General features: G+C 42.2%; 1 protein-coding gene across 3 annotated transcripts; it reads right to left on the bottom strand.

Moving 5' to 3' along the window:
- Positions 1–1637: 1637 nt before the first annotated feature.
- Positions 1638–25988, bottom strand: col6a2 (collagen, type VI, alpha 2). 3 transcript variants are annotated; one of them, XM_015957430.3, is made up of 32 exons: positions 25828–25988; positions 23381–23478; positions 23190–23290; positions 20238–20381; positions 14535–14906; positions 14431–14451; positions 14265–14330; positions 14079–14177; positions 13953–13979; positions 13815–13841; positions 13690–13734; positions 13531–13584; positions 13382–13444; positions 13242–13304; positions 13083–13136; positions 12968–13003; positions 12815–12877; positions 12654–12716; positions 12512–12574; positions 12382–12444; positions 12252–12302; positions 12074–12172; positions 11942–12004; positions 11830–11865; positions 11704–11749; positions 11475–11627; positions 11297–11391; positions 9816–9997; positions 9534–9712; positions 9414–9452; positions 5674–6008; positions 1638–2449 (listed from the first exon to the last, which is right to left on the bottom strand). In XM_015957430.3, the coding sequence occupies exons 2-32, from the start codon at positions 23469–23471 to the stop codon at positions 2183–2185; spliced, it is 3060 nt and encodes a 1019-aa protein (XP_015812916.1). In that variant the 5' UTR covers positions 23472–23478; positions 25828–25988; the 3' UTR covers positions 1638–2182. The 3 variants fall into 3 exon arrangements, with proteins under 3 accessions (XP_015812916.1, XP_015812917.1, XP_015812918.1); XM_015957431.3 differs by having other exon boundaries at positions 23381–23502; positions 25828–25962; XM_015957432.3 differs by lacking the exons at positions 1638–2449; positions 5674–6008 and adding an exon at positions 6730–7244.
- Positions 25989–26304: the final 316 nt, after the last annotated feature.

The following is a 26304-nucleotide window of genomic DNA, read 5'->3' as shown; positions in this document are numbered from 1 at the left end:
AAAGTAATTTATGGAGATTTCCATGGAAACTCCTTAAACATACGGTTTTCAAAATGGGTGTACAAATTGTTTGACAAGATGTTCAACAGTTTTGAGTGCAATGACACAAGCAATGAAATGAAGACAATTAGTTGTAAGGACAATGACTATTCAGCCGGTGCAAGTATAGTTAATGATGTCATACATGATGAATAGCAAGTCAAAAGTGACCATTCTTTAGACATTTGTACTTACTCAACTGCTTCATGTCCAAACACATATGCCTTTGGACGAAATGAACATGAAACCGCCACTAGGTTGTGCCAAAACGACTACATGTTGTGGAGGTTGAACAAACTTGTGCAACGTTTAATTCTGTTGTGAGAAATGCACCAAAGCAACTGAGAAAAACTGTAAATGTTTAGACAGCGTCTAGTGCTGTGCTCCTAGTGTCACCTAGACCTGACAAGAATACTTCAGTAGTGAACTGTCATGATGACATAAACACAGGACTTTTCATTTTGACGACACAGGCTCTTTCATTGACACGAATACTTGCTTTTGAGGAACGAACTACATATTTTGAACTGGTGAGACATTTTTGTAGTTTTTCCAACTAGATGTTTAGTTTGTAATAATTGCTGTTGTGCAAACATCAATAGTGATGTGAAAAATGCATAAAAGTGATTGAGAAAAACAACTTGAATAGGTTAATTCACCTAACGAATAAATGAAAACAGAAAACACCAAAGAAAAATAGTATGTTAGCGCAAAATGCCAAATACTTTTCATTGCTTTTACCCTATTATTACTTCGGATAACTGTATAACTCTCCCAAAAAACATATATATAAATAAAAAAATCCAAAAACAGTTTTTGCTGTTTAAACTAAAAGTGATCAGGTGAGTTATAATAAATTGAATTGGTGAAAGGGATAGTTAGCAATTTTTCATATTTTTAAATCATTTTCTTGAGCCAGTATGTGCTAAATTGACCCTTTACAGGGTTAATTAAAGGCCACCCAGCCCCTATCGCCCCCCTGTGGCCAGAATATTCCACTGGCTACTTCAGATTTTGTTTAATTTAGTCATGAATCTCTCCTGTAGACAACAAGGAAGGTTGGGGAGAAACTTCAGCTGTTAAAGTGTTAAAATGACAAACGCACAGCAAGGAGCTGGGGTTTTGCTTTCAGTTCTACAAACGGGCACTAGGGGGAGCTAAAAGCAATCCAAAACTGCCGTCAAGTTTGACTCAAATTGGTCAGTTGACCAGATTTTTAGTTACAATAAACTACTGACACTAGTCAGTGACTCGATGCAATTTTCTGGGTTCCTTATAGGAAACCTTTTACTGATTGGCTTAATGAACTGAACTCTATTGGAATGTTTACTATGTGAAATGCCTTGAGACGACTCTTGTCGTGATTTGGTGCTGAATTGAATTGAACTGATATTAATTTCAGAATTTTCTGTTTTAATGCAAAATTTGTTGCCAATTTCCATAAAAAATAGCAATTGTTTTTTAATAGAGTTCAATGTATTTTACAAATAAAGCAAAAATGATCAAATCTCTATATAAAAATGTTCTGTTAGCTTGAATTCCACTTAATTCTTCCAAAATAAATCAGACACAATGAATGAATTTCAAAGACAAAACTCTTTGTTGGGTCACACTTTAGCCTTTATTTGAACTCACGGTTACAGATTAGATTCCTTGTTGTTTGTGAATAATAAAGGTTAAGTTTTGGACCGCTGTGGGTTCCTCTGTGGCAGAGCGTGGGGGATTTGTCTGTGATGTCCTGAGAAGACCTGTCTAAGATACTCTAATACATGAACGACCTACATTAATAACAGCATAACAAGATGTAGAGACACATTTTTTAAATCCCACAGATAGATTTCTAGCACCAATAATAGGGACTCTGGGCAGACTTTGTGTGTGTGTTCACAAAAAACAAGAAAGACGGAGTGATAAAGTTTTCCTGCATTTTCAATGTCGTACAAAATAAATTCTATTAGACGGAACAGAAAAATGAAATCAAACATTAGCAAACATTTGTTTGTCTGGGACAAGAATGACTTTGTGTGTGTGTGTGTGTGTGTGTGTGTGTGTGTGTGTGTGTGTGTGTGTGTGTGTGTGGACACCAAAGGAGCTGGTCCTTCCATCATTCAACAACTCATTTAGTGTAGAGCACAGTTCCTCACTAGCAAATCCAGCGGATGAAACGCTCAAAGAAAGCAGGTTTGTTCAGCACAGCAAAGCCATCTCCTCTGAAGATGGCCGACGAATCCCCTAGCGAGACCTTGCGTAGCACCTCTTCATCAGTGTCGCCTCCTAATGCGATCACCGTGGGAACACCTTCCGCCCTCTTCATGGCGCTCACGCCCTCATCCAGCTGGTTGTCGGATGTGATTCCGTCGGTGATGAACACGAAGGAAACCTCAGCGTTGCGTCGGGCCAAACGTCGATTCTGTGGTCACATTATTAAAGATGTGAGTTAGCAATGGAGGAAATTCTGAAAAGAAACGTGAACCACAAATGTGTTTTCCTCATTTGATACAACACTTTTTTTTGAGAAGAAAGTATTTAGATTTTTGTTTAACAAAGGATAGTTCAGGTCTTTGGAAGTTTGTTTCTGTTAAAGGTTCCTGATCAGTTAATACCTCACCTTACACTGATGGATCTTTAAAGAGCAAGTCACCCCCAAATCAACGTTTTTTTCTGATAAACTATATAAATGTGTGTCTAATCGTGCTGCAGACACGTGTAGTCAATAGTTTTGCACTTTAGTGCATTTTAGTTAAAATGTTACTTTTCTGCCTAACACTGTCAGTGTTGTGTCGATGTCAGGTAAAAACTCTGCACTGCATTTGAATTTAAATCTTCCATCGCTATTCAAGTGGTGCTCGCTGCAGAACCACAAAGGCGGAGCTGCACCAGAAGGTGGAGCTGCACCAGAGTCAGCCCCGCCCATTCCAGAATCAGCCCCGCCCATTCCATCAGAGTCAGTCTAATTCCTTGCAGTTGTCAGACTTGATAGCATTCTGGAACCAAAGAGGGTGTTATAGCTAAAAAATGCAAGATTGAGGACGGAGTTGAGAAGTTAATTGAACAAATTTTGTAAAAGTTCCATATAATTAAAAATCTAACTTTTGGAACTTTTAATAATGTTATATTGTCATTTCCTCATAAGAAACACGCCAAAGCCATTTTTAGCCTCATTCATGCATTTTCCTCCCATCTCAGCTTCAATTTGGTCTCCTCCCCGAAGCGGGTCTGGTCTTGGTTCTCAAATCTGGATATTCTGTGAATTTTCTGACAAATTATTTCTGAAATGACTTCTACTGAGACACCGCCAAAACATACAACCCATCTCAGAGACACACTGGGCAGCACAATTAGATGTAACGCGGAATGAGTTACAACAGATGTGGTGGTGTAGTGGTTAAGGAATTGTGTTGACAATCAGTTTTGCGCAGGTTCGCCTCCCATTAGTGTATGTTTTAGGTAGTGTGCAACCTCTTTTCTTCATTTCTAGCTACACTTGCCAGTACTACGTTTAAAACAATTTACTGGTATACCGTTTAACATATAATGACTAATGTGTTTTTTATTTATTTATTCGTTTATTTAGCCAGTGTGAGTCCATTTGTGAGCAGAGTTTCAACTAAAATGCTGTTTAGGAACGACCAAATTCAAAGAACTTTTAGAGACAAATATTTTGCTGAAAATAAACATTACAACTAAAATATAAACAAATTAAATGTTTCAGCTGGCTAAATAGATTGCTGACGACCCCACCGAGAATCGAACCAGCATCAGCTGAGGGGAAAGCAAAATTTAACCCATGCAATCTCGCCACTAGACTACATACGCCCATCCGAAAATATGACATACTGTTATACACCACTTTTGTTAGACCGGCTGTGGGCAGATATTCGCTAAAAGAAACCTTTTCATTTCGAGATATATTCAGTCTTTGTCATGTAGCAAGTTATATTTATCTTGTTTAACTGGAGCATAGAACATAGCATTAACGACTGTAAACTAGTAACAGCCGTAATTCATGTGGGTCAGGTCAGTTTGCGATAAAGTTGAAAACAAAAACGGAAGTCAGTGGGCTAGGCTGAGTTTGCGTGAATGGGCGGGGCTGACTCTGGTGCAGCTCCACCTTATGGTGCAGCTCCGCCTTTGTGGTTCTGCAGCGAGCACCCTCTCTCGCTATTGGCTAAGAGGTACCCTAGAAAGTTAGCTGGTACATTATGATGTCACAGTGTCATTGAGAGACTGTGTGTGTGTGTATTTGTTAGCGGCTCCGCCCTCTCGGTCTGCTAGGCAACAGCATTTGTTGCATTTTTCAAACAGGAAGTGGGAGTGGAGTGATACTCCGGTAGGGGGTGACTTGCTCTTTAAACTGCCTCAAATTAGAGAAACTGGGTTTGGTTCTGAAAGGACTGATAGGCTAACAGCTAGTCTGATTGGGGATAGTAGCAATGTTTTTCTGCCAACTTAAAGTGACTTTCATTTTCACAGCTCCAGTTCAAGGAACATAATTCTATAAACCTAGAGCACCAAAAATGTCACATTAAATGGTGCTTCAGCCTGGCAAGCCATTCCATTTATGTGACTAGTAAAGCCTGATTTATGCTTCTCCGTCTGCGTGAGTGCGGAGACACGCAACGCTATTATCCGTCCTTGCGTAGGGCTCCGGCAGACACGCAAGTATGTACGGAGTCGAGCCCACTTTTTTAAACATCCGTCGAACGAAATGGATTACGCAAGCTTGTGATTGGTCAGGACGCCGCTGTTGTTTACAGCGCCGCCACTGCAAAGAGAGCCGAGGATAACTAGCGGCAGACACGGAGAAGCTTGACGAACACCTCGCGAAAAAACTCTAAAAATATGAACGTTTCATCCTCCCGTGACTGGAGGAGTGAAAAGATGCACAGCAAGCGTTTTATTTGTGGATGGAAATGACAGGAAACGTGGGTTTAGAGGTGGGGAGCGCATGAAGCGGTGGGAGAATGAGAGACAAACATGTCCGTGTTAAAAGTCTCTTATATACACAAAAAACACAATAGAAACACACGATCTTGGACCGACAGGATACCACAGAACAGCGCTACGCCCTCTGTTGTCCTGCCGGGCAATTGCTTTGCAACACTCTCCAGGAGACGGAGAAGTTTGAGAGCAAAACGCTTCCGTCAATCCGTGCGTGTCTGTCCCTTGCGCAGCTGACGGAAAAGCATAAACCAGGCTTTAGTCTGGCCACGACCCAGAGGCAGATTTCCGTTGTGGGGATGGATTTACGGTTGTCTTTCAAACTGTCTCCTCCTGCCTTTGGACAACGAACAACGTGACATATTCACCACTATGAAGGTCGATCGACGGGGCAGTGACTTCTTGTTAACGTGTTTCAGGGCTAATCTCTGTTTATCTGGGCTGAAGCTGTTCAAAGAGCTATGTATAACAGGTAAGATGCTTATTGACAGTAACATTTCTACACGATATCACTTAAAAAGGTCTGAACTATTAATTCAAAGCAAGTATGTAATAGAGAATGATGGAAGGTCCATGCATTCAAATGTTATTTCTTAACAAATTTATGTTTAGTTTAATAAAGGAAAACACAATTTTACCAACGTGCTCCATCACAGTCAAACGCTCTAATAAGTACATCTAAATGTACAGTACCTCCTTGATCACCAGATTATTGACGGCGTAGATGATGGCACTGCCCAGCGCGGAAAAGGAATCCATGTAGGTCATGTTTCCCAGGGAATCTGAGATCACCGTGAGATCGTGTGTGAGCGGGAAGCCCACTGTCTGTTCTGACGCGCTGCCGTACTGCAGCAGCGCCAGGCGGGCGTTCCTCTCGTCGGTCGGGCCGTTGGCCAGGGTGAGGCGGCGAGCCACATTCTCAATGAACTCTTTGGCCCTGTTGTAGTTCTCCTGGCCCATCCTCTCAGACCCATCCAACATGAAGATCACTTCTACTGGCCTCTGGACACAACTAGCCACTGCCGGCTCTGAAACAGACACACATACAGGCTTGGTAGCATTGACTAAGCAACAGCTGGAGAGCAGATGTTTAAAAGTCAACGGCAGGAAAAAACATACAATAACAAGCCATAACTCCACACACGCTCACAGCGGTCAAGCTGTTTTGATTTACTGTCCATTTCCCCAGATATTTCATCAAAACGGCACATTTTAAATATGGTTATTCAGTTTATTGTTATTACTATTTGCTCTTTAAACTCGAAAGATTCCATTTACACAGAAAAACTATGTTCACATTGTGTAGTTAAAATCACAGAGCTGGTAATATAACTTTACATTCCTTTACAAGCCAAGCCACATGCTGGAAAACACTCATGCGCCAGCCAAGAGAGTAACGTACAATATTTCCTTAATCCTCAATTCTAAATCTCAACCAAACATTTACATACACAAACCTCTGACTCATATACAGAATACTTTGATGTGTATTCCATGTGTAATAGCCTTAGACACACGTGGTTTTTCATAAGGAGCATAAGTAATGGCCGTAACCATGGATATGTGCAAACAGCAGCAACAACAAAGCACATCTGAGTGATTCACAGTGGAAATGAGGATTCATCACCACCACCGTACAAGAAGAGCATGAATGATCTACATTCAACTCTGAATGAATAAAGTCCATTTTCCACTTTAACAGATCCTTGTCCTCCATTAAGATGGAAGAAAATCTGCATCATTAACATCTGTTCTATGTGTTCAGAAATGTTCAGTGAGCAGAGAGAGAGATTCACATTCTGACTTCTTAATTTGTAACAAGGCACAACGAACTTTATATCATGCAATGTGTGTGCATAGGTCTAAATGTGTATTGCACCTTCAGAGTAATAGTTTCAACTAAATATGTTCTGCATCCACCAGCAAACGTGTTAGTTATGGTCATAGTGGCGAGGTAGCGTAGTTAGCGTGTTAGCACTAGCACAGCCCAAGGGATTTATCAGTGTCTCCCATAATGTCTCCGTAGACATATTTGAATGAGTTGATGAACAGCTCGGTCCACTGCTCCCTGTCCGCTCCCTGGGTGAGTTTGGCTCTCTGGGCGGTGTACGCCATGGTTGCTATGCCAACCCCGTACTGCTGCTCGCTCAGGCTGCTCAGCAGGCTGGCCACACCCTCCAAAGAGGTGGGGACCAATGAGGGACTGCCTTCTTCAGCCAGTGGCTTCCAGGGAGATGGGGCTTCCCCCACAGAGACGCCCCCTCCTGCAACAAGTGGGTGGAACAACAATGTGGGCGTGGTCCCACAGACGCATCAACACAGCCAATTATGACGCTGGAGGCACGAGCTGGTCTAAACATTTTAACTGCTCAGCTATCAACCCAAAAAAATCTTCAGATGAGAATGATGGACATGCACAGTGATCCCTCGCTACTTCGCGGTTCGTTTATCGCGGATTCACGACTTCGCAGATTTTTTCTTTGGAGCCTTATTCAAGGGAAATTCGCCGATTCGTGGTATTTTTCACCGATTCGCGGTATTTTTCTATGCGAAATATCAAGAAATTCCTGGTTTTTCTCATCAATTTCATCATAAAATGCACTTTTTGTAATAAAACTATAAAAAACCAAGTAAAAAAATTTTTTTTCTTGAGTTTTACCCACAAAAAGAGAATGTGATCATATGATAATTTTTTTTTTTAGTTTAGTTTATTTCAAACAAAGAAAACATACATAATTTTTTAAAAAGTACCACAAACAGAAAAAATACATATCATCCCATCTGTGTTTGAAAAGGAGTAGGCTGAAGTGGAAACTTATATATCCCTACCCCTTTATACAAGTAATTTTTACTTGTTTACTTAAATCTAACACAAAACCTACATTAAAACAAACAAAATGGTACAAGTCACCAAAAAACCACCAAATTATATGGAAAAAAAAAACAAAAAAAAGAAAAAAAAACATCTTTTTACAATTGATACAATTTACTTTTCCTTGGAATAAAGGACACCCACATAAATCATCTATTTTCCACTATATACTTGTTCAGAATATGTTTTTTATAATTCATTTTAAACACATTTATATTTGTACTTACTTTGATTTCTTCTTCTAAATTGTTCCATAATTTAACCCCTATTATTGTGATACACATCTGTTTTAATGTTGTTCTAAACTTATGTATCTTTAAGTTTAGTGTCCCTCTCAGGTTATATCCTCCTTCTCTCTCTGTGAACAGTTTCTGTATTTTATCAGGCATTAATTTATTTCTTACTTCATACATTATTTGTGCTGTTTTGTATTTAACCAAGTCCTGGAACTTCATTGTCCGTGTTTTAATAAAAAGTTCAATATAGTACTGTACTGTAAATATGGTGTCCCTACTTCGCGGACTTTCACCTATCGCGGCCAGGTCTGGAACGCATCTACCGCAATAAACGAGGGATCACTGTAGCTTTAAAAAGTCCGCAATTGATCTAAATGACTGAGATCATTCAAATCCACCAGGATGCTTTAGGAACCGGCCAATAGGTTAGGCATGGGCATTTTAAACAGGGCAGCATTCCCTTTAGGGGACAACTTGTGCTTGCAAGCATTTTTTTTACAGAACTTGCACGCAGAAGTGGAATGCAGTCAATGTTATAAATCATCTGTATCTTCTCTACTAAAAAGCTCGAAGCATAATGTAACACAAAAGCCTGCTGTTAGAGACACACTATCATTCAACATGGCTGCAAATAAGAGCCTCCTGTTGAACTCATCTTTGATGTTTTTTTTACACGAATCAGTGAAGGAAGTCAAATCCCACAATGGGGTGTGCTAACATAAATGAATGCACACACTAAAAAACAATAGTGGTGCGGCGGTGTTGTCTACTTTAGTGGAGCTCTCAGAAACTGTCTTCTTCTAAGAAGCCTTAATGCACCGATATGAAATTTTTGGGTCGATTCTTATATCCGATATTAGATCACTGTTATGGTCGATTACTGATATTTGCAGATACCGATATACTGACGTTAATGCTTCTAAAAGCAGATTTTGTATAGAATGAACATTTTTAAAGCTGAATTTACGTTATGTGCACACACAAAACACACATTTATGATTCTGAGATGATTACAATCACTGTCACATGACTAAACAAACACACATCACCCCACTCACCCTCTCTGAAACAGATAAACAAATGGAAACGAGATGGAAAAAATATTGCTTATTATTATTGGCCCAGTTTTATATATCGGAACAATACCAATATGTTAAAAAATTACTAACATCTGATGATACTGATATTGATGCGGATATATTGTCCATCCCTACTTACAACCCAGCTTCAGAAGCACTGTTTTAAAGCTGGGTACCTGGGATTAAATATTAAAGAAACACACTAAGATATTAGAAATGTCATCAGTACATCATGTAAAATCTTACCTGATTTACATGGCAGATCAGGACATACGATGAGAGGCTCTAAGGATGAGAGAGAGAATAACAATTAAGTAACTTAAGCCCGTCTTGTCCTTTAACTGAACACGTTGTGAGTGAGTTTACCTGGGCAGAGCACGGTCTCAATCTTGTCAATGAACTCTTCAGCTACGAGGTCCGCAAATCGTCTCATTCCCATCACCCTATCGTCCTTCTGGCAGGCGATGCTCTTCAAACTCTCATTCTCCTCAATTTGCTCAAACATGTCTCCGATACCGATGGCACTCACGTCAACATTAGGAGCGCTGTTCATATTTGCACCGACACACACAAACACAAGCAATGAGAGGAGATTTTTTTCACCTCTTCATATTCTTGCACCAAATAAAAACACTGCACTACACTTACTTGCACAGGTATGTGAGGAGCGTATCGTCGTCTCTTGGGTCAAAACGTCCATCAGTAATGACAACAACAGTGACGTTGGCGTTGGCTCTGCGACTGTCCCTGATCAGGTTGTCATACGCGTACTTTAGAGCCGATGGAGTCCACGTTCCTCCTGCGATCCACTCTAACCTCTTCACAGCTTCCTGAACAGGAGACGGAAGAGAATTTTAGCCAATGTGTTAAAGTAGCCAATAGCATTTCAACAGAAACATTTTTTGATCATTCTAAATTTTCCTCAGTGATTAAGTGAAGTACGCTGTGGAAAATTAATATGTTTGACTGTGCACTAAAATTTAGTTTCAGATTCATGGATCCTGCTAACATAGGTCAACTTTATGATGACTATTTGCAACTAGTTAATGTTTTATGGGGGTGCCATTTGTAAAGTCACACAGTCATAACTAAACAGCCATATTTTGGGTTATTTAGATAAGTCACAAGAGAAAGAAATGAAGTTCATTTTTCAGAGTCATGTTTTCACCACGTTATGCATACATTTGTAAATGTTAAAGTTCCTAAACTAACTAACTTAACTAGTTAAACTAAATTTTTAGTTTGCAAGCTAAATATTTTATTTATAGTTAAATTTTTATTTTACAAAAAATATTTAGGTCAGACCTAAACATTTAATTTATCAAATATTTAATTGACTAAATATTTATTTTACTAAATATTTATTTTCCAAAATAAATATTTAGATCTCAGCTAAATGTTTATTTTGGACCTAAACATTTAGTTTGCAAAATCAATATTTAGGTTTAGCCCCAAAATAAATATTTAATTTGATGCTTTTCATTTAGTTTGTAAACTAAATTTTTAGCTCCTACTCAAATGTTTAGTTGGTAAACTAAATATTTATTTAACAAACTAAATATTTAGATCTGACATATATATTTAGTTTTTGAAACAAATATTTAACTCTAAATAAAATATTTAGCTTGCTGACTAAATATTTAGTTGGGAACTTTAACATTTTTCAATGTATGAATAACATGGTGAAAACAAACAAACTCACATTTTTTTCTCTTATAATGGGCTAAATAATACAAAATATTGATGTGAGGTCATGACTGACGAATGGCATCCATAAGATTCTGGCAGCAAGACAATGATGATGAAAGTAGTCTAAAAACATGCAATGCTGCAAGTTTGATATTAATTAAATTTATAGAGGGTTTATGCAAATATTAAACAGCAATGACGAATCTGTATAGGTAGGTCAGCCATCTCCTGTACAATAACTTTGGTGCATTGACAAAAGTTTGCTCAGTGAGACTTCTTGTTCCTTGTGATCACTTCCTTCTGTGAACTTCCTTCATGTGAACAAATACTTGTTCAGCTTTGATTTGAAACATGTGGCACAGAAACATCTGTGCAGCACATAAAATAAACATCAATGCTGTTTACATCTGTGTTTATATCTGACTCTGTGTTTGTGAAACCTTGAATGAAGTCAATGAGTCGATCTTGGGGTCATTGAGCCGGATTGCCTGAAACGTCCCACTATGGCTGTACTGAACAACACCCACTCTTGTGCCTGGGGAAGCAAAAAGCTCTGTTAATGCACTGCTTTACAAGTTTCATCTTGACATTTTTGGAATTACGCTTTGACAGTTGCACCTGTCTCTGACTTGGGGTCTTTGGCAAAGGATCCCAGTCTGTTAATGGTGTTGATGACAAAGTTCTTCTCCAGGGTGAAGTTGGTGAGACCCACGGACTCTGAGCTGTCAATGACGAAGACGATGTCCAGGGCTCCACAGCGTTTCTCACAGTCTGGAGATAAAAATGCACTTGGGACTCAGCGATAGAACTGAGTTTTAAACAGTGTCACGGAGATAACTCAACATACCACAGCAGCCACAGGTCTCTCTGATGTAGTTCATGACATCACATTCCTGAAGAAGAAGAGGAAAAAGACACACGTCACATCTTCTGTGTGATTGTGTGTGTTTGTGGATGAAGGAAATGTTCTTACAGTGAGACCAGGATCTCCCTCTGGGCCAGGATCTCCCTGTCGAGAAGGAGAGTACCTAAAGTCAGATTGCACCATCCAATGACAACTGACGATGCTTTACTTGTGTACTTACATCCCGACCAGAAGGTCCTCTTGGTCCTCTTGGTCCAGGCTCCCCGTGGGGCCCTGGCTCACCCTGTTAAAAGTAAAGAGATTACTCATGATGACTAAAATGAAAGCTAACAGCATACCAGAAGTTACTTACAGCCTCTCCTGGAGTTCCTTTATTTCCAGGATCTCCTTTTTGACCACAGTCCCCTCTGCTTCCACGAGCTCCTCGATTACCTTTCTGTCCTTTCTCACCCTGTGGACCAGTAGGGGAAATCAGTGTTGGCCAAAAGCATTTGGATGACTTGGAATATTTAAATGGCTGTGTCTCTTACCGATGGTCCTCTTGGTCCAGGGTAGCTAAAGCCAGGTCTTCCGGTGTCTCCCTAAAGCAATAACATGACCGCTGAATTAAAAAGACCAAAGATGGAGCAACCACAAAGACACAAATGCACTGGTACGAACCTTTGGTCCGGGCTGTCCAGGCTCTCCTCTTGGTCCAGCATCTCCAGGGTCACCTCTGGTACCCTGAAGTTCAAACAATGTTAGAGCAGCAGCTTCAGCATGTTTTTCCTCAATGTGAATGTTTACCAACATTTCTCCCAGGCTCTCCTAGTGCTCCTGAAGGTCCCCTCGGTCCTGGTAATCCAATGTCTCCCTGCGACGCAATGAAGCAAAATGTGGGTGTGCATGTTTTTTTTATGACCACACACCCGATCGTGTAATGTTCTCTCTACCTTTGCTCCTTTGTTTCCGGTTTCACCCGAGACTCCTCTCGGGCCATCTGGTCCATTTTCACCCTGAAACAAATCAGGATAACCCTTAGCCTCGAGGTGTTCAATAACAACTATAACCGGTGCTCACGTGACAAGGTTAGATCTTTTGTGTGGGGTCACACCTTCTCTCCTTTAGGACCATCTTGCCCTTGGGCCCCTTTAGGCCCGATGTCTCCTCTTCTTCCCTAAAAAACAGCAGTCATTGAAGCCATCAGGCACCATAAAGGCAGAACATGTGGGAAGCATTTCATTTAAAGTGACTTAAGTTTTCTTACTTCGTCGCCTATTTTTCCAGCATCTCCAGGGGGTCCCTAACAAAGAAAATACACAAATCAAATACTTCATATGAGAGATGTGGTTTAAATAGACTTTTTGTTCCAGGCATCTTACTTGGTTTCCTTTCTGTCCTGGTGCACCAGGAGATCCAGGACTTCCCGTCTCTCCCTTCAGATGAGACATCAGAGTTTAGTTTTACCTCCAACACTGACAGCTGTGTAAAAATACTAGCCTACATTAAGTGTCGGGGTATTTCCTGAATTTGAACTGTACCTTAACTCCGGGTGAACCGGGTGGTCCAGGGGAACCGGGTCTTCCGGGGCGACCAGGATCCCCCTTGTGAAAAAGAGTCAATGTTAACCATGGCATGGATGAATGCCGGATTGAGTATTAATGGAGAAAGGATTGTGTACCTTCTCTCCATCATTTCCAGGGAGACCACGTTCACCAACATCTCCAGGGTGACCATCAGGACCCTTAAAACGCATTCAACAAAGACCATAAAAAGACCACCAGACACTGAAGATCCTCCAATTGCTTTAGATAATAGTTAGTGCCGTACTATGTTGCCTGGGTCGCCTTTACATCCTGGAGCACCAATCCGTCCAATTTTACCCTGAAAGTAAGATTGAATACAAATCAGTTACACGTAAATATCGAATAACATTTCAGAACACTTTCTCACGAAAGCGCAGAACACAATCTCATCTTCAAACTTCACCTTTTGTCCATCAGTTCCATTGCGGCCTGGAATACCAGCCACACCCTAATGAAAATACATGGGGACGATTAGAGACAATCACCTATCCAAATAAAATCAGTGACCAGCAGACGTGCGACGCTCACCTTTTTCCCTTGAGTGCCGATCTCTCCCTGTGTTTGGACAGAAGATCAGAAATTAGACCAGCACATTGACCAGCACACAGCACTGATCCACAATCTAAACGCTGAAGATCCAAACAGATCCTGAAGTTGCAGCCTCACCTTCTCTCCTTTATGACCTGGTTCACCCTGTAGATCAGAACAAAAGTTAAATATCAGATCATGCTCATCAACAATACAGATGTTCAATCTGCTCCAGGAAACATCTGCTCAAAGAAAACCTCTTACTTTGGTACCAGGCTGACCAATGGGTCCTTCGATGCCAGGGTCTCCTGCACGACCTTTTTCTCCCTTTTGTCCTCCTTCACCATTGTCTCCTTTAGCTCCCTATGGGGAACAAGTTCAAAGGAGAAAACATCATTGATAAAGTGGTGGTTGTGTACTGTCAATACCAAATATGCGTGTAAAGCATACTTTCTGTCCTCTGTGGCCTTTTGGACCAGGAAGCCCTTCTGTCTCCAGGCAGGACACTTTGTAACACTAGTGCGGTTGGACATGATGAAAACAGTAGATCAGTGAATGAATCATATTCAGATGTTCATGATTTGTTGTAAAGATGATTCTGAGGGTCCAGTCTTACCTCTGCATAAGCCAAATGTTTCTGTGAAGACAGAAGAGACAACATTTGAGAACACAAGTCATTAGCAGAGGTGTTCGGTGAGTTAGTGGACATTTGTGCGTTACCATTGTCTTGATGATACGATCCATGGTTGCGATGTCTATTTTGGGTCTGCCTTGGCTCAGATCCACAGCCATGAATTCGTCCCTGAAGACCGACGCAGGAGAGTTGGCGATCTCCCTTAACTCAGTCTCTTCGATGTTGTTTGATGCTGCCACCACAAACATCCGGATTCCCTTATCGCGAGCATCTTCAGCTGCCACCTTAATACCCCCACAGGGGTTTCCAGTCACGTGACCATCAGTGATGACCACACCAAACCGGAGGGTCGAGTGACTTGAGGACTCCTGCGGCGCTGCCAACATCTCACTGGACATTTTCTTAATGGCGCAGTCGATGTATGTGCCGTTTCCAAGGTACCTGATGGCTTTAAGGCGCTGAAAGAATAAACAGGTTAACATGTTTTCATCATATTACTTTCCTGTTTTATTTATCTAGACAGAATAGAAGAGAGTAAAATGAACACCATGTTTGAAACAGAAGTGATGACATCCTTGTGACATTGCAGGGAATAGCCGAGAGACATTTCATACACTGTTAATGTTATGAAAAAGCATATTTTATTATTTGTAACGTGTGAACTAAACAAACCATCTTCAGTAGGTGAACCGTTGTTGCGGCTGGTGCCTTTTCACCCCGGGGATGGGAGCTCAGGACATAAATTGCTGCCATCTCCTACCTCCACAAAGGCTCAGCAATCACGAGAGACCTCCCCTCCTCCTCCCTTCTGCTTCCACACCTGGACTCAATCAGCTCGTCAGCCCCAGTGCAGCATAAAGGAGAGGAGCTGCTCCTGAAAAAGTACTGGGACTGGTTGACCGGATCCGTGCCATGGCTTCTTGTTGGCTGCATTGGTGTTTTAAAGGTTTTATTTGTTTTAGTCTGGCTGTTTTAATGGGTAAAAGCAAGTGCTTTTAGATTGTAAAACAGGCGAGGGACCAGAGTGCTGGCTCCTTCTCATGGTCCAAACTTGTGAGTATGGTCAGTGGACCTTGTTTTTTATGTTTGAGAGCATTTTAGATGTCTGTTTAATTTAGAATCCCCATTTTAAAAATGGCTAGTAGTGACAGCCAAGTGAAGTGTGGCAAGGTGGAGAAACGAGGGCCCAGGCAGGATTTGATACCCAGACTCCCGGGTGAGAGTCATGCGTGCTAACCAGTCAGCCAAAGGGACATCCCCTTGGCCAAGTAGCCAAGGTGCATGATCAATCGGGATTTGGTAACAGGACGCTCACCCTGTTACATCTTCCCCCCTCTTTCCACAAGCACGTCCCTGTGCTCCCGCGCAGTGTGCCACAAACTTCAAATCCATGGACCTACTTCACAGTACTACATGGATCCTGCCAACAACACCAAATGTGGCAAGGCGAAGAGACGAAGGCCCGGGTGGGATTTGATCCCCAGACTCCAGTGGTTCACACAGCTGAAAACTTGGCTGATGGGCATATTAAGATGATGGAGGAGTGGGGCATTGTTAACAAAGTAAAATGCCTTATTACATATGGGCCATGAAACATGCTTGCCTGTGCAAAAAAACTAAACATAAGGGACACAATTTGCATTGCCCATGCCATTAATCTCATTGTCCGAAAATCATGTGATGACGTTGATGGGCTAAGTTACTTGAGAGCTAAATGTAGACGGCTCGTAACATATTTCAGGACAAGCACCACAGCAAAGGAGCGATTGTTCCAGGTGCAGGAACAAATGGGAAGGCAGCCCCTTAAAATGATTGTGGAAGTTGACACTCGTTGGAACAGTACATTCCAAATGTTTCAACGTGTGTACGACCTGAGAGCCAGTGGGGGCTGCCCTGACATCCTTACCAACAGAAAGACCCCCACTGACAGCACCGGATTATGACATCATTAAGGACACCTTATGCATTCTTGCTCCATTCCATCAAGCAACAGTGGAGCTCTCATCCGAGAAGAGGGTGTCGGCATCAAAAGTAATACCTCTGATGGCAATGGTTCACTCCTCCTTGAACCGTCACCTTATCTTGGTGGAGGAGTTTGAGTGCCCTAATGATCCTAGGAGCTATGTTGTCTGGGGCACTTTGTGCCCCGTGTAGGGTCTCCCATGACAAATGGGTCTCAGGTGAAGAGTGAGACAAAGAACGGTTCAAAAAATCTTTCATGGACGTAAAAACAAAGAGTCGGAGTACCTGGCCCGGCTGGTTACCGGGGTCCCACCCTGGAGCCAGGCCTGGGGTTGGAGCCCGTGAGCGAGCACCTGGTGGCCGGGCTTTCGCCCATGGGGCCCGGCCGGGCCCAGCCCGAACCGGATACATGGGCTCATCCAACTGTGGACCCACCACCCGCAGGAGGAACACGAAGGGTCCGGTGCATTGTGGATCGGGTGGCAGACCGAGGCGGGAGCCTTGGCGGTCCGATCCCCGGACAAGGAAACTGGTTATTGGGACATGGAATGTCACCTCGCTGGCGGGGAAGGAGCAGGAGCTTGTGGCAGAGGTTGAGCGGTACCAGCTAGACATAGTCAGACTCACCTCGACACATAGCATTGGCTCTGGAACCCAAGTCCTTGAGAGGGGTTGGACACTCTCCTTTGCTGGATTTGCTCCTGGTGAGAGGCAGAGGGCTGGTGTTGGATTTTTGTTAGCCCCAAGACTCTCTGCCTGTGTGTTGGGGTTTACCCCGGGGGATGAGAGGGTAGCTTCCCTGTGCCTTTGGGTCGGGGAATGGGTCCTGACTGTTGCTTGTGCTTATGCGCCAAATTTCAGTTCAGATTACCCACCGTTTTTGAGACCCTGGGACGAGTGCTAGATAGTGCTCCATCAGGGGACTCCATTGTCCTGCTGGGGGACTTCAATGCTCACGTGGGCAATGACAGCATGACCTGGAGGGATGTGATTGGGAGGAACTGCCCGCCTGAGCTGAACTCGAGTGGTGTTTCATTATTGGACTTCTGTGCAAGCCGCAGTTTGGCCATAACGAACACCATGTTCGAACATAAGGATGCCCATCGGTACACTTGGTACCAGGGCAGCCTAGGTCACAAGTCGATGATAGACTTTGTAGTCGTTTCATCTGACCTGCGGCCGTATGTTTTGGACACCCGAGTGAAGAGAGGAGCGGAGCTGTCAACTGATCATCACCTGGTGGTGAGTTGGATCAGATGGCAGAGGAAGATGCCGCGTAGACCTGGCAGACCCAAATGCATAGTGAGGGTCTGCTGGGAATGCTTGTCAGAAGAACCTGTCAAGACGGTCTTCAACTCCCATCTCCGGCAGAGCTTTGACCGCCTCCCGAGAGCAGTGGGGGACATCAACTCCGAGTGGGCCTTGTTCCACTTTGCGATTGTTGAGAAGTTTGGTGAGGCCATGGAGAAAGACTATCAATCGGCGCCAAAGAGGTTCTGGCAAACTGTCCGGCGCCTCAGGAGAGAGAGGCAGCAACTCGCTCACACTGTATACAGTGGGAATGGGGAGCTGCTGACGTCAACTGGGGCTATAGTCGGGCGATGGAAGGACTACTTTGAGGAGCTCCTCAATCCCACCTACGCACATACCGAGGAGAAGCCAGAGCCGGCAGACCTGGGGATGGACTGCCCAATCTCGGGGGCAGAAGTTGCTGAGGTAGTCAAACAACTACACAGCGGCGGAGCCCCGGGGGTGGATGAGAGTCGTCCTGGGTATCTCAAGGCTATGGATGTGGTAGGGCTGTCATGGTTAACATGTCTCTGCAACATTATGTGGTCATCGGGGGCAGTTCCTGTGGAGTGGCAGACCGGGGTGGTGGTCCTCATCTTTAAGAAGGGTGACCGGAGGGTGTGTTCCAACTATAGGGGGATCATACTCCTCAGCCTCCCTGGAAAGGTCTACTCCAAGGTACTGGAGAGGAGGGTCCGATCGATAGTTGAATATCAGATTGAGGAGGAGCAATGTGGTTTTCGTCCTGGACGTGAAACTGTGGACCAGCTCTATACCCTTGCAAGGGTGATGGAGGGGGCATGGGAGTTTGCCCAACCAATCCACACGTGTTTTGTGGATTTGGAGAACGCTTATGACCGTGTCCCCAGGGGCACCCTGTGGGGGACGCTCCAGGAGTATGGGGTGGGTGGCTTTCTGTTAAGGGCCATTCAGTCCCTTTACCAGAGGAGCGTGAGTTTGGTCCGCATAGCCGGTAGTAAGTCGGACCTGTTCCCAGTGAGGGTTGGACTCCGCCAGGGCTGCCCTTTGTCACTGGTTCTGTTCATGACCTTTATGGACAGAATTTCTAGGTGCAGCCGTGGTGTGGAGTGTGTCGAGTTTGGTGGCAGGAGAATCTCGTCTCTGCTTTTTGTGGATGATGGGGTCCTCCTAGCTTCATCCAGCTCTGACCTTCAGCTATTGCTGAGTGTGAAGCGACTGGGATGAGAATCAGCACCTCCAAATCCGAGACCATGGTTCTCGACCGGAAAAGGGTGGCTTGCCAACTCCGGGTCGGGAGAGAGGTCCTACCTCAAGTGGAGGAGTTTAAGTATCTCGGGGTCTTGTTCACAAGTGAGGGTAGGAGGGATCGGGAGATCAACAGGCGGATTGGTTCAGCGTCTGCAGGATCTCGATTTACCGGTCGATCTACGTCCCAATCCTCACCTATGGTCATGAGCTTTGGGAAATGACCGAAAGAATGAGATCGCAAATACAAGCGGCCAAATTGAGTTTCCTCCATAGGGTAGCCGGGCTCATTCTTAGAGATAGGGTGAAGAGCTCGGACATTCGGGAGGGACTCGGAGTAGAACCGCTGCTCCTCTGGATCGTAAGGAGTCAGTTGAGGTGGTTTGGGCATCTGGTCTGGATGCATCCTGGATGCCTCCCTGGGGAGGTGTTTTGGGCATGTCCTGCCGGCAGGAGGCCCCCGGGTCGACCCAGGACACGTTGAAGAGGTGGACTATTCTTTTTTTAGATCGAGATTGGGGTGAGTGACTGGGGCTTTTATGGGTTTTATATAGGCAGTGTGGGGGTCATACCTGCACCTATATCCTGATAGCTCCAAAGACCCTGAGAGTGGCTGGGTGGCAGTGGTGTTGGAGCTGGCTTTTCTGGGGAAGATTGGTGTTTATGAGAGGGTGTGCTCTCAATTGGGTGCAGTTTTTTATTGAAGAAGAAGAAGAAATGAGGGAATCGGATCTGTGCCGTCTCCCCCACATGGTCCTTGTGTGTTTCCTTGGCTTTTAATGGGTTTTAGTGAAGAGGCTCCACCATCCCCATTTTAAACATGTCATCACTAAGCTATTACACACTATTTATTGACCTTTTCCAAATGGAGATTTGTGTTTTAAAATCCTTATTTATAATACAAACTGTTTGACTTTTCCAACCTGCACACGCCTCTGTGTTACAACATGTTAATTTAAAACCACCACTGGTTTGGTTGTAACTGACATTTTAATTGTTAAACACACAACCAAAAGTTATATCTATCACAAAAATCAGCTCCGTGGCTGGTTTCAGTGTACGTTGTAAGCCATCTTGCACATTGTTATTAGCTGTTTAAAAAACTTGGTGATTATGTGTGGATGAGAACTTTCAGCCCTTACAGTTTGAATGTGCAGACTCTAGTTCCAAAACCAACATAGCGGTGCTTGTAAATGGGACTTTTCGCGAAGGCAGAAAAAATTATGTGTATCTTTATATAAGTTGATAGTACAATTAATGTAAGGTTTGGAAATAACTGTGATGTTGTGTTTTGTTTGTGAACTACTCACAGTGAGGAAGTCTGGCATGGAACCAATGGAGCTAATGATCTCTTGCTTCTTGGAGAAGTGAAGTCCTCCGGTTTTCCAGGTGATTTGTACACTGCCCTTGATTTCTTCATCTTTCAAACGATTTACAAACTGCTCAACAAATTGCTGCAAAAAGGAAACCACACATTATAAACCACTGCCAACGCGAGTTACCAGTTAGAGATGATTGGTTGGTTTGAGTCTCAGACTGCATGAATGTAAATTCATTTTATACAAGAAGTTGGATAAATTCATCGAAAAAAATAGTATTTTAAACAATGAACAATATGGGTTTAGAACTAAACATTCCACAGCAATGGCAACAATGGAATTAATGGATAAAATATCAACAGGAGTTGACAATAAAAATGACTTCATTAGTGTTTTCATTGATTTGAAAAAAGCTTTTGATGTCATTGATCACCCAAGGTTACTTCGAAAATTAAGTCAGTATGCAATATGAGGTGTGGCTCATCAATGGGTTACAACCTATTTAGAGAAAAGGAAACAGTTTGTTCAGATAAAGACAAAACTATGTGAAATTAATTGTGGAGTGCCACAAGGGTCGGTCCTCGGACCAAAACTGTTCATTTTGTTTATTAACGACTTGGTAAATGTATCTAAGACACTCTGTACGATTCTATTTGCAGATGATACAACACTGTTTTACTCAGGATCAAATATTGAGGAGGTGGCTAAAGTGATAAATGATGAACTGATTAAAATTAAAAACTGGTTTGATATAAATAGATTGACACTGAATCTTAATAAAACAAATTTTATACTGTTTAATGACAAAAAGAACAGTGATGTGGCATTGGAAATAGATGGGATTGCAATTCAAAAAGTAAAAGAAACTTGTTTTTATTTCGAATGAAATAAACGATGAAAAAAATAAAGGTTCAAGAGCGTTTGAGTCCACAGAGCCACTGAAATGCAACAACTACGATAAATAGAAACAACAAGCGGACAAATTTAGATGTTAAAGAGGACTTTTCTAGTTTTATTTTGAATTCAGTGTATCTTGTCACATGACTCGGGATTTGCAGTTTATCAGATTTGTTTTTTAATTGGGATTTTGTCTTCAAATAATCACCAAAACATGCCTTTATTTTTCTCTTCATCCAGATGAACTCACGTCGTCCACCACCGAAGTAAAGATGGCTGAATGAGGGGAAAACACAACAGCACCATATGATGCATGTTCTTTAATGTCTCATTATGTCGAGATACCAATCCTTTTTTCCTCATGTGCTCTGACAGCAAAATGCTTCTGTATCAACTCAATGAAGATGAAAAATAGTTATTATTCAAGGTGGTTTTGAATGTTATAAGGCAGCTCTAAACCTGCTGAAGTTTACTTATTTGTGCATGACTGTTGCATTATGGGTCATGATTAACAATGACACTGAAGATGCAGGTATAGTCCTCAAATGATCATCTGCTCTCGGTCTAAGAACAGATAGATATCTGGTAATTGTTTTTATTTTTGCATAATGGTACATTATGTCTACACACTCTTATATGTGTTTGATAACTTCATTGATTAACATTAGAGCGATTTGTTGAATGAGATGTGGTCACTATTTTAGTTTCTTGGGATGTGAAACATAATATTTACCTGGAGCTCATTTTACTGACCAGGTTCTGCTCTGGTCATGCCCCCAAAACAGTCATAGGCTACAAATCAGGGCAAATGAAAAAGATGCGTTGTGATTTTTTTTAATTTTTGTTCAATGATACAATTGCAGCTTTTTCTAATGCCACATGTAAACTGGTTGTTGTCTGGCCATGCTGTTAGTCATTACAAGCTAAGACTTCTTTATGCTGCACACAAGCTAATGATAAAACAGCAGTTTATTCATCAATAAACCTGCAAAGGGCAAAGTTTTATTATGTTTTATGTTTTTTCATGTCCTTGTTCATCAGTGGCGGCTCCAGAAATTTTTTTTTCTGCAGGTGCTATGAAGGAGCTAGTCTTTTTATTGAGGGTGCTATGAAGGAAGTGGTCATGCGTACCTATTGTTCTCTAAAACACCTTCAACACTAGCAGATACACATGCGTGCACAAAACCTCAACAACACCTGAAACAATCATTAATATACATCATAAACATATGAACAATCGCTGACTTTTCCATGAAATCATAAACGCATACAGCCACACAGAAAAACATCTATAGTGTTGCAAGTTTAGCTAACGTTAGTGTTAGCATTTCTGGCGGCAAAACCCTCGACTGCTGTGGCAGTTGAGGGTTGACTCTCTTCATCCAGATCCGTAGGTTTATGTGGGTCTGAGATCACTTCCAAACATTCAAACTGAACCCGTGGAAAATTGGTCAACAAAAACCGATCCATTTTACCACTATTTCTACCTTTCACTCGTTTGCAGGTGGAAAATGAGGTCAAAGGTTAACATCCATTTCCTGTTTTGGTTTAAGTTTTTACTATCTATATGATAATTTACTGATTATTTTTGTTTTTGTATGTTAAATATTATCACATCCACACGTAAAATTAAAATTAAATTGTAAAAAAAAAAATATAATATTTACTTGGGGGTGCTATGGGGGGGGTGCAATGACTAATCCAGGGGTAGCCAGAGCGCCCCCTAGCGCCCCCTGGCGCCACCACTGTTCATTCTATTTGTCCGTTTCCTGCTCGGGGTCTGCACAGAATGTTTGTGCAATGACAGCCAATCGCTGCAAAGTAAATGACATTGAGTAATCTGTGCTGAGTGATGGCTTTTACAACATCTAGTTTGAATTAATTCTAAAACATTTGCTTATTTGGTGATAATCAGCATGCATTCAGTAGACACCAGTAGGTAGATGATCAGAAGTCAGATCAGACTGGACTGAATGGATTACGTCAGAAGCAGCATGTTTGTGTCTGACCTTGTGATTTTAAATCTGTAGTAAAAAAAAACTGAACCTTGATGCTTTCCACCAGCGATCCAGGAGGTGACTCCTGCAGGGCGATGGTTTCAGACGTGTCTATGGTGAAGTACACATCGATGGGACACTTTCTTTTCTCTGGAGGAACACACCAACAAATATGTTTCAGTGCTGATGGAAAAATAGCTAGTATTGTTGTTGTGGAGGAGATCAGTTTGTTTCACTCACTGCTGCATTCTCCTGTCTGAGCGTGAGTCAGGGCTCCAAAGAGGAGGCAGAGCATGGCAACCTCCAACCCCAGCATGATGTTCTTCTCCATCTCCTGTCTGACACACACCGGCACCAGGACACTAGAGGTAAGGTTAGCTGTCTCTTTTTCTCCCGTAAAGTTATTTATTTTGAACAAAAGAGAACCCATGAGAATAAAAGAAACAAAAATGTAATAATCTTAAATATGAAAACAGGAAGTTGTTTTAAAACCACTCAAATAAAAAATGTCTTAAAATATTACACTATAGCAAAGCAAATGCGTTTCATCTGTTTTTATCCAACAACTATTTTATTTTAGCTGGAAAAAAGATGGCTGTCACAGTCATCATGAATTAAGGGGGGGGGGGGGGGGTGGCAGATTCAAAAATGGCTCCATCCAAAACGTGAACAACTAATAGTAGAATAAAATAACAAAGACAGGACTCTGCAACTGTGTTTTACCACATTTTGCTTAAACAATGGGTAAACATAAATATTTACAATCAAATCTATACATATAAAGTTAATCTTGAACATTACAAATTAAAGCCAAATGAATCAGGCTGAAGGGGAAAAATTATGAATTTTACTTAAGTTATAATAGTTTTACAATTGATACAAAACATTTTGTCCTTGCACTAAATTTCTCTCACACGAATAGATTTCAGCACTTTTATTTTTGACTGTATCAGTACCTTCCACAGTTAGTCATTTCATGGCTCTGTCACTTGAAGAAAACAGACTTAGGCTGGCCACGCCCACCCATCCCCTGATTGGCTCGGTGACGAGTTCAGCTGCTGTCCCTCCAGCAGCAGCTCTCTTTTGCACATGAGAGGTAGTTTTAGTCTAATTTTCCCATTTGTGACGTCACAAACAGGGACTTTTAAAAACAGCTTGTTTTAGGCACATAATTCTTAAAATCAAAAACAGACAGAAAATGGATGGACAGGGTCTATAAAGGCAGTAGAGACCCACATGGTGAATTTTGCACATATTTTCATTTAAATCTGAATATCTAGGATCAAATATAAATACTGAGTAACATCCAAATGTTAAACTTTGACATGAACATGACAAACATGCTTTCTTGACAATCCTTGTCATCGTGCGCCAAAAAAAGTGTATAAATGAAAGCGACCACTGGCGAGCATGTTTGCGCGTGCGCCGTGAGCGGTTCTGGTACTTTTTGGGTCGCTAAAATGGCAGAATACTTATTTTAAAAAGTGCCAGGGATTTCAGCATTTACACGATTATGCCTGATTCAAAATATTTAGTTTCTGTTTCATGTAGTTTAACTTTAAAATAATTCTTTTCATTCATATTTGTTTCTATATTTGAATTTTAAGATATAAGACTTGCACTGGAAAACATGTTGTCCAGAATTCATATTTAAAATGAGTTTGATGCTATTAAATGTTGTTTTACATTAATCCTTTCAGGTTATGAAAAAAAAGTTGTAGACTAGGTGAAAACAAGTAGAACTGACGTGTGGGTAAGGGTTAGGGTTAGGGTTAGGGTTAGCAGACAGATTTGGGTTAAGTAAGACTCAGAGGGCCTGAGTCACAGCCAGGATGTTCGGCTGTGGTTAAAGCAGCAGAAGGCCTTGAAACATGTAGGTGAAATGTTTTAGACATGTATAAAATAAAATAGTGTGAATTAAAATGTAATATGTATTAAAGCTAAGAAAAAGTTAAATAAGTTGAGTTATGAACATGTAGAGCCTTCTTCCCCTCTGGAAAGTGTCTCTTTTATAGATGCAGCATCATGAAACTAAAATATAATATTATTGCTTCTATATTTTCTATTATTACCTGAATTTATTCTTTAAAGCAAATTGCGCATTTCTTTCCCCGACACCCCAGAAATGGCCACAGATCCAGCTTAGATTAAGAGTAGATTATAGATTTTCTACATGAAGATCTTTCATACCATCTGTGACACATGTAACCAGATTCAACTCAACAAAGAGAGTTTCTAACTCGTGTTGTTAATTTTAATTATGTATTTTCAGTAGCAACCACGTTGCTGTGGCTCCCTCTAGCGGACACACAGCAACACGCAGAAGGGTCACTCCTGCAGATGTTCGCTCTCTTTTCTCACCGTCCAGGCCCGGACCGGAGCGTGAAACCGATTTATGACAGCATTTCATCACAGCACAGGTGGATGCATCATGCAAAATACGCAGAGAAGGCACATAGAACCAAAACAGTCTGAGCAAAACCCCATCAGGAAGTCTGGTGGGTTTTATGTTCAGCCAACTCTCATTGCTGCTTGGACTGGTTAAAGTCAGAAGAAAACAAAACAAAACAAGAAAAAGCAACACTGGTGTCCCATATAAAGAGAACGGAATAGAAATGTGAGGTTTGAGTGAGGAAAGAAGCCAGACTAAACACTCTGGTTAGTTGTGCGTAAAAAGCGCAGCTTACCTTGACTTTTGAAAACTTCCGAACCTTGCAGCAGCTGATTATCTCCTCATGTCCACTGGAGGGAAAGACGAGTAAGAAAAAGGGGGATACGGGAGGTCAAAGTGGGGGAGAAAGCCCTGGATGCGCGTTTCCCGCAGCAGAGCCGTCCTGTCCTGGTCCTGGTCCAGCCCTGATCCCTCCTCCCGTGCGCGCGCGTGCGATTTACCGCGGTGTGTCCGCGTGGGGGCGCCGTGGCTCCACTGGGACCCGCGTGCACGCACGCGCGCACGGCCGCAAGAGTCTGCAAACGCATGCTCCTGAGTTTTGTGATGTGGACCCATCTGGACCCACGCACCCCCCCTCAGACCACATTTACAGGTAATTCCAAACATGTGGATCAGACTCCGGACCCCCTCCACGCTCACAAACACACATGCATGGACTGTCACTTGAGTTTCTGGTGGTCTGTTTGCAATATGAAGGACGAGCGAGAGGAGT

The sequence above is a fragment of the Nothobranchius furzeri genome, chromosome 11, assembly GCF_043380555.1.
Source record: "Nothobranchius furzeri strain GRZ-AD chromosome 11, NfurGRZ-RIMD1, whole genome shotgun sequence".
In the NCBI taxonomy this organism is placed as follows: domain Eukaryota; kingdom Metazoa; phylum Chordata; class Actinopteri; order Cyprinodontiformes; family Nothobranchiidae; genus Nothobranchius; species Nothobranchius furzeri.
Note: the sequence above shows the minus strand (reverse complement) of the source record. Positions and strands in the feature narration are given on the sequence as shown.

Coding starts and splice junctions, on each gene's coding strand:
- col6a2 (XM_015957430.3), bottom strand. CDS start 23,471: ATGGAGAAGAACATCATGCTGGGGTTGGAGGTTGCCATGCTCTGCCTC. Junction 12,173..12,251: donor CTGGACCAAGAGGACCATCG/GTAAGAGACACA, acceptor ACTGGTCCACAG/GGTGAGAAAGGACAGAAAGG. Junction 11,750..11,829: donor AGGGAGATCCTGGTCTCACT/GTAAGAACATTT, acceptor CTTCTTCTTCAG/GAATGTGATGTCATGAACTA.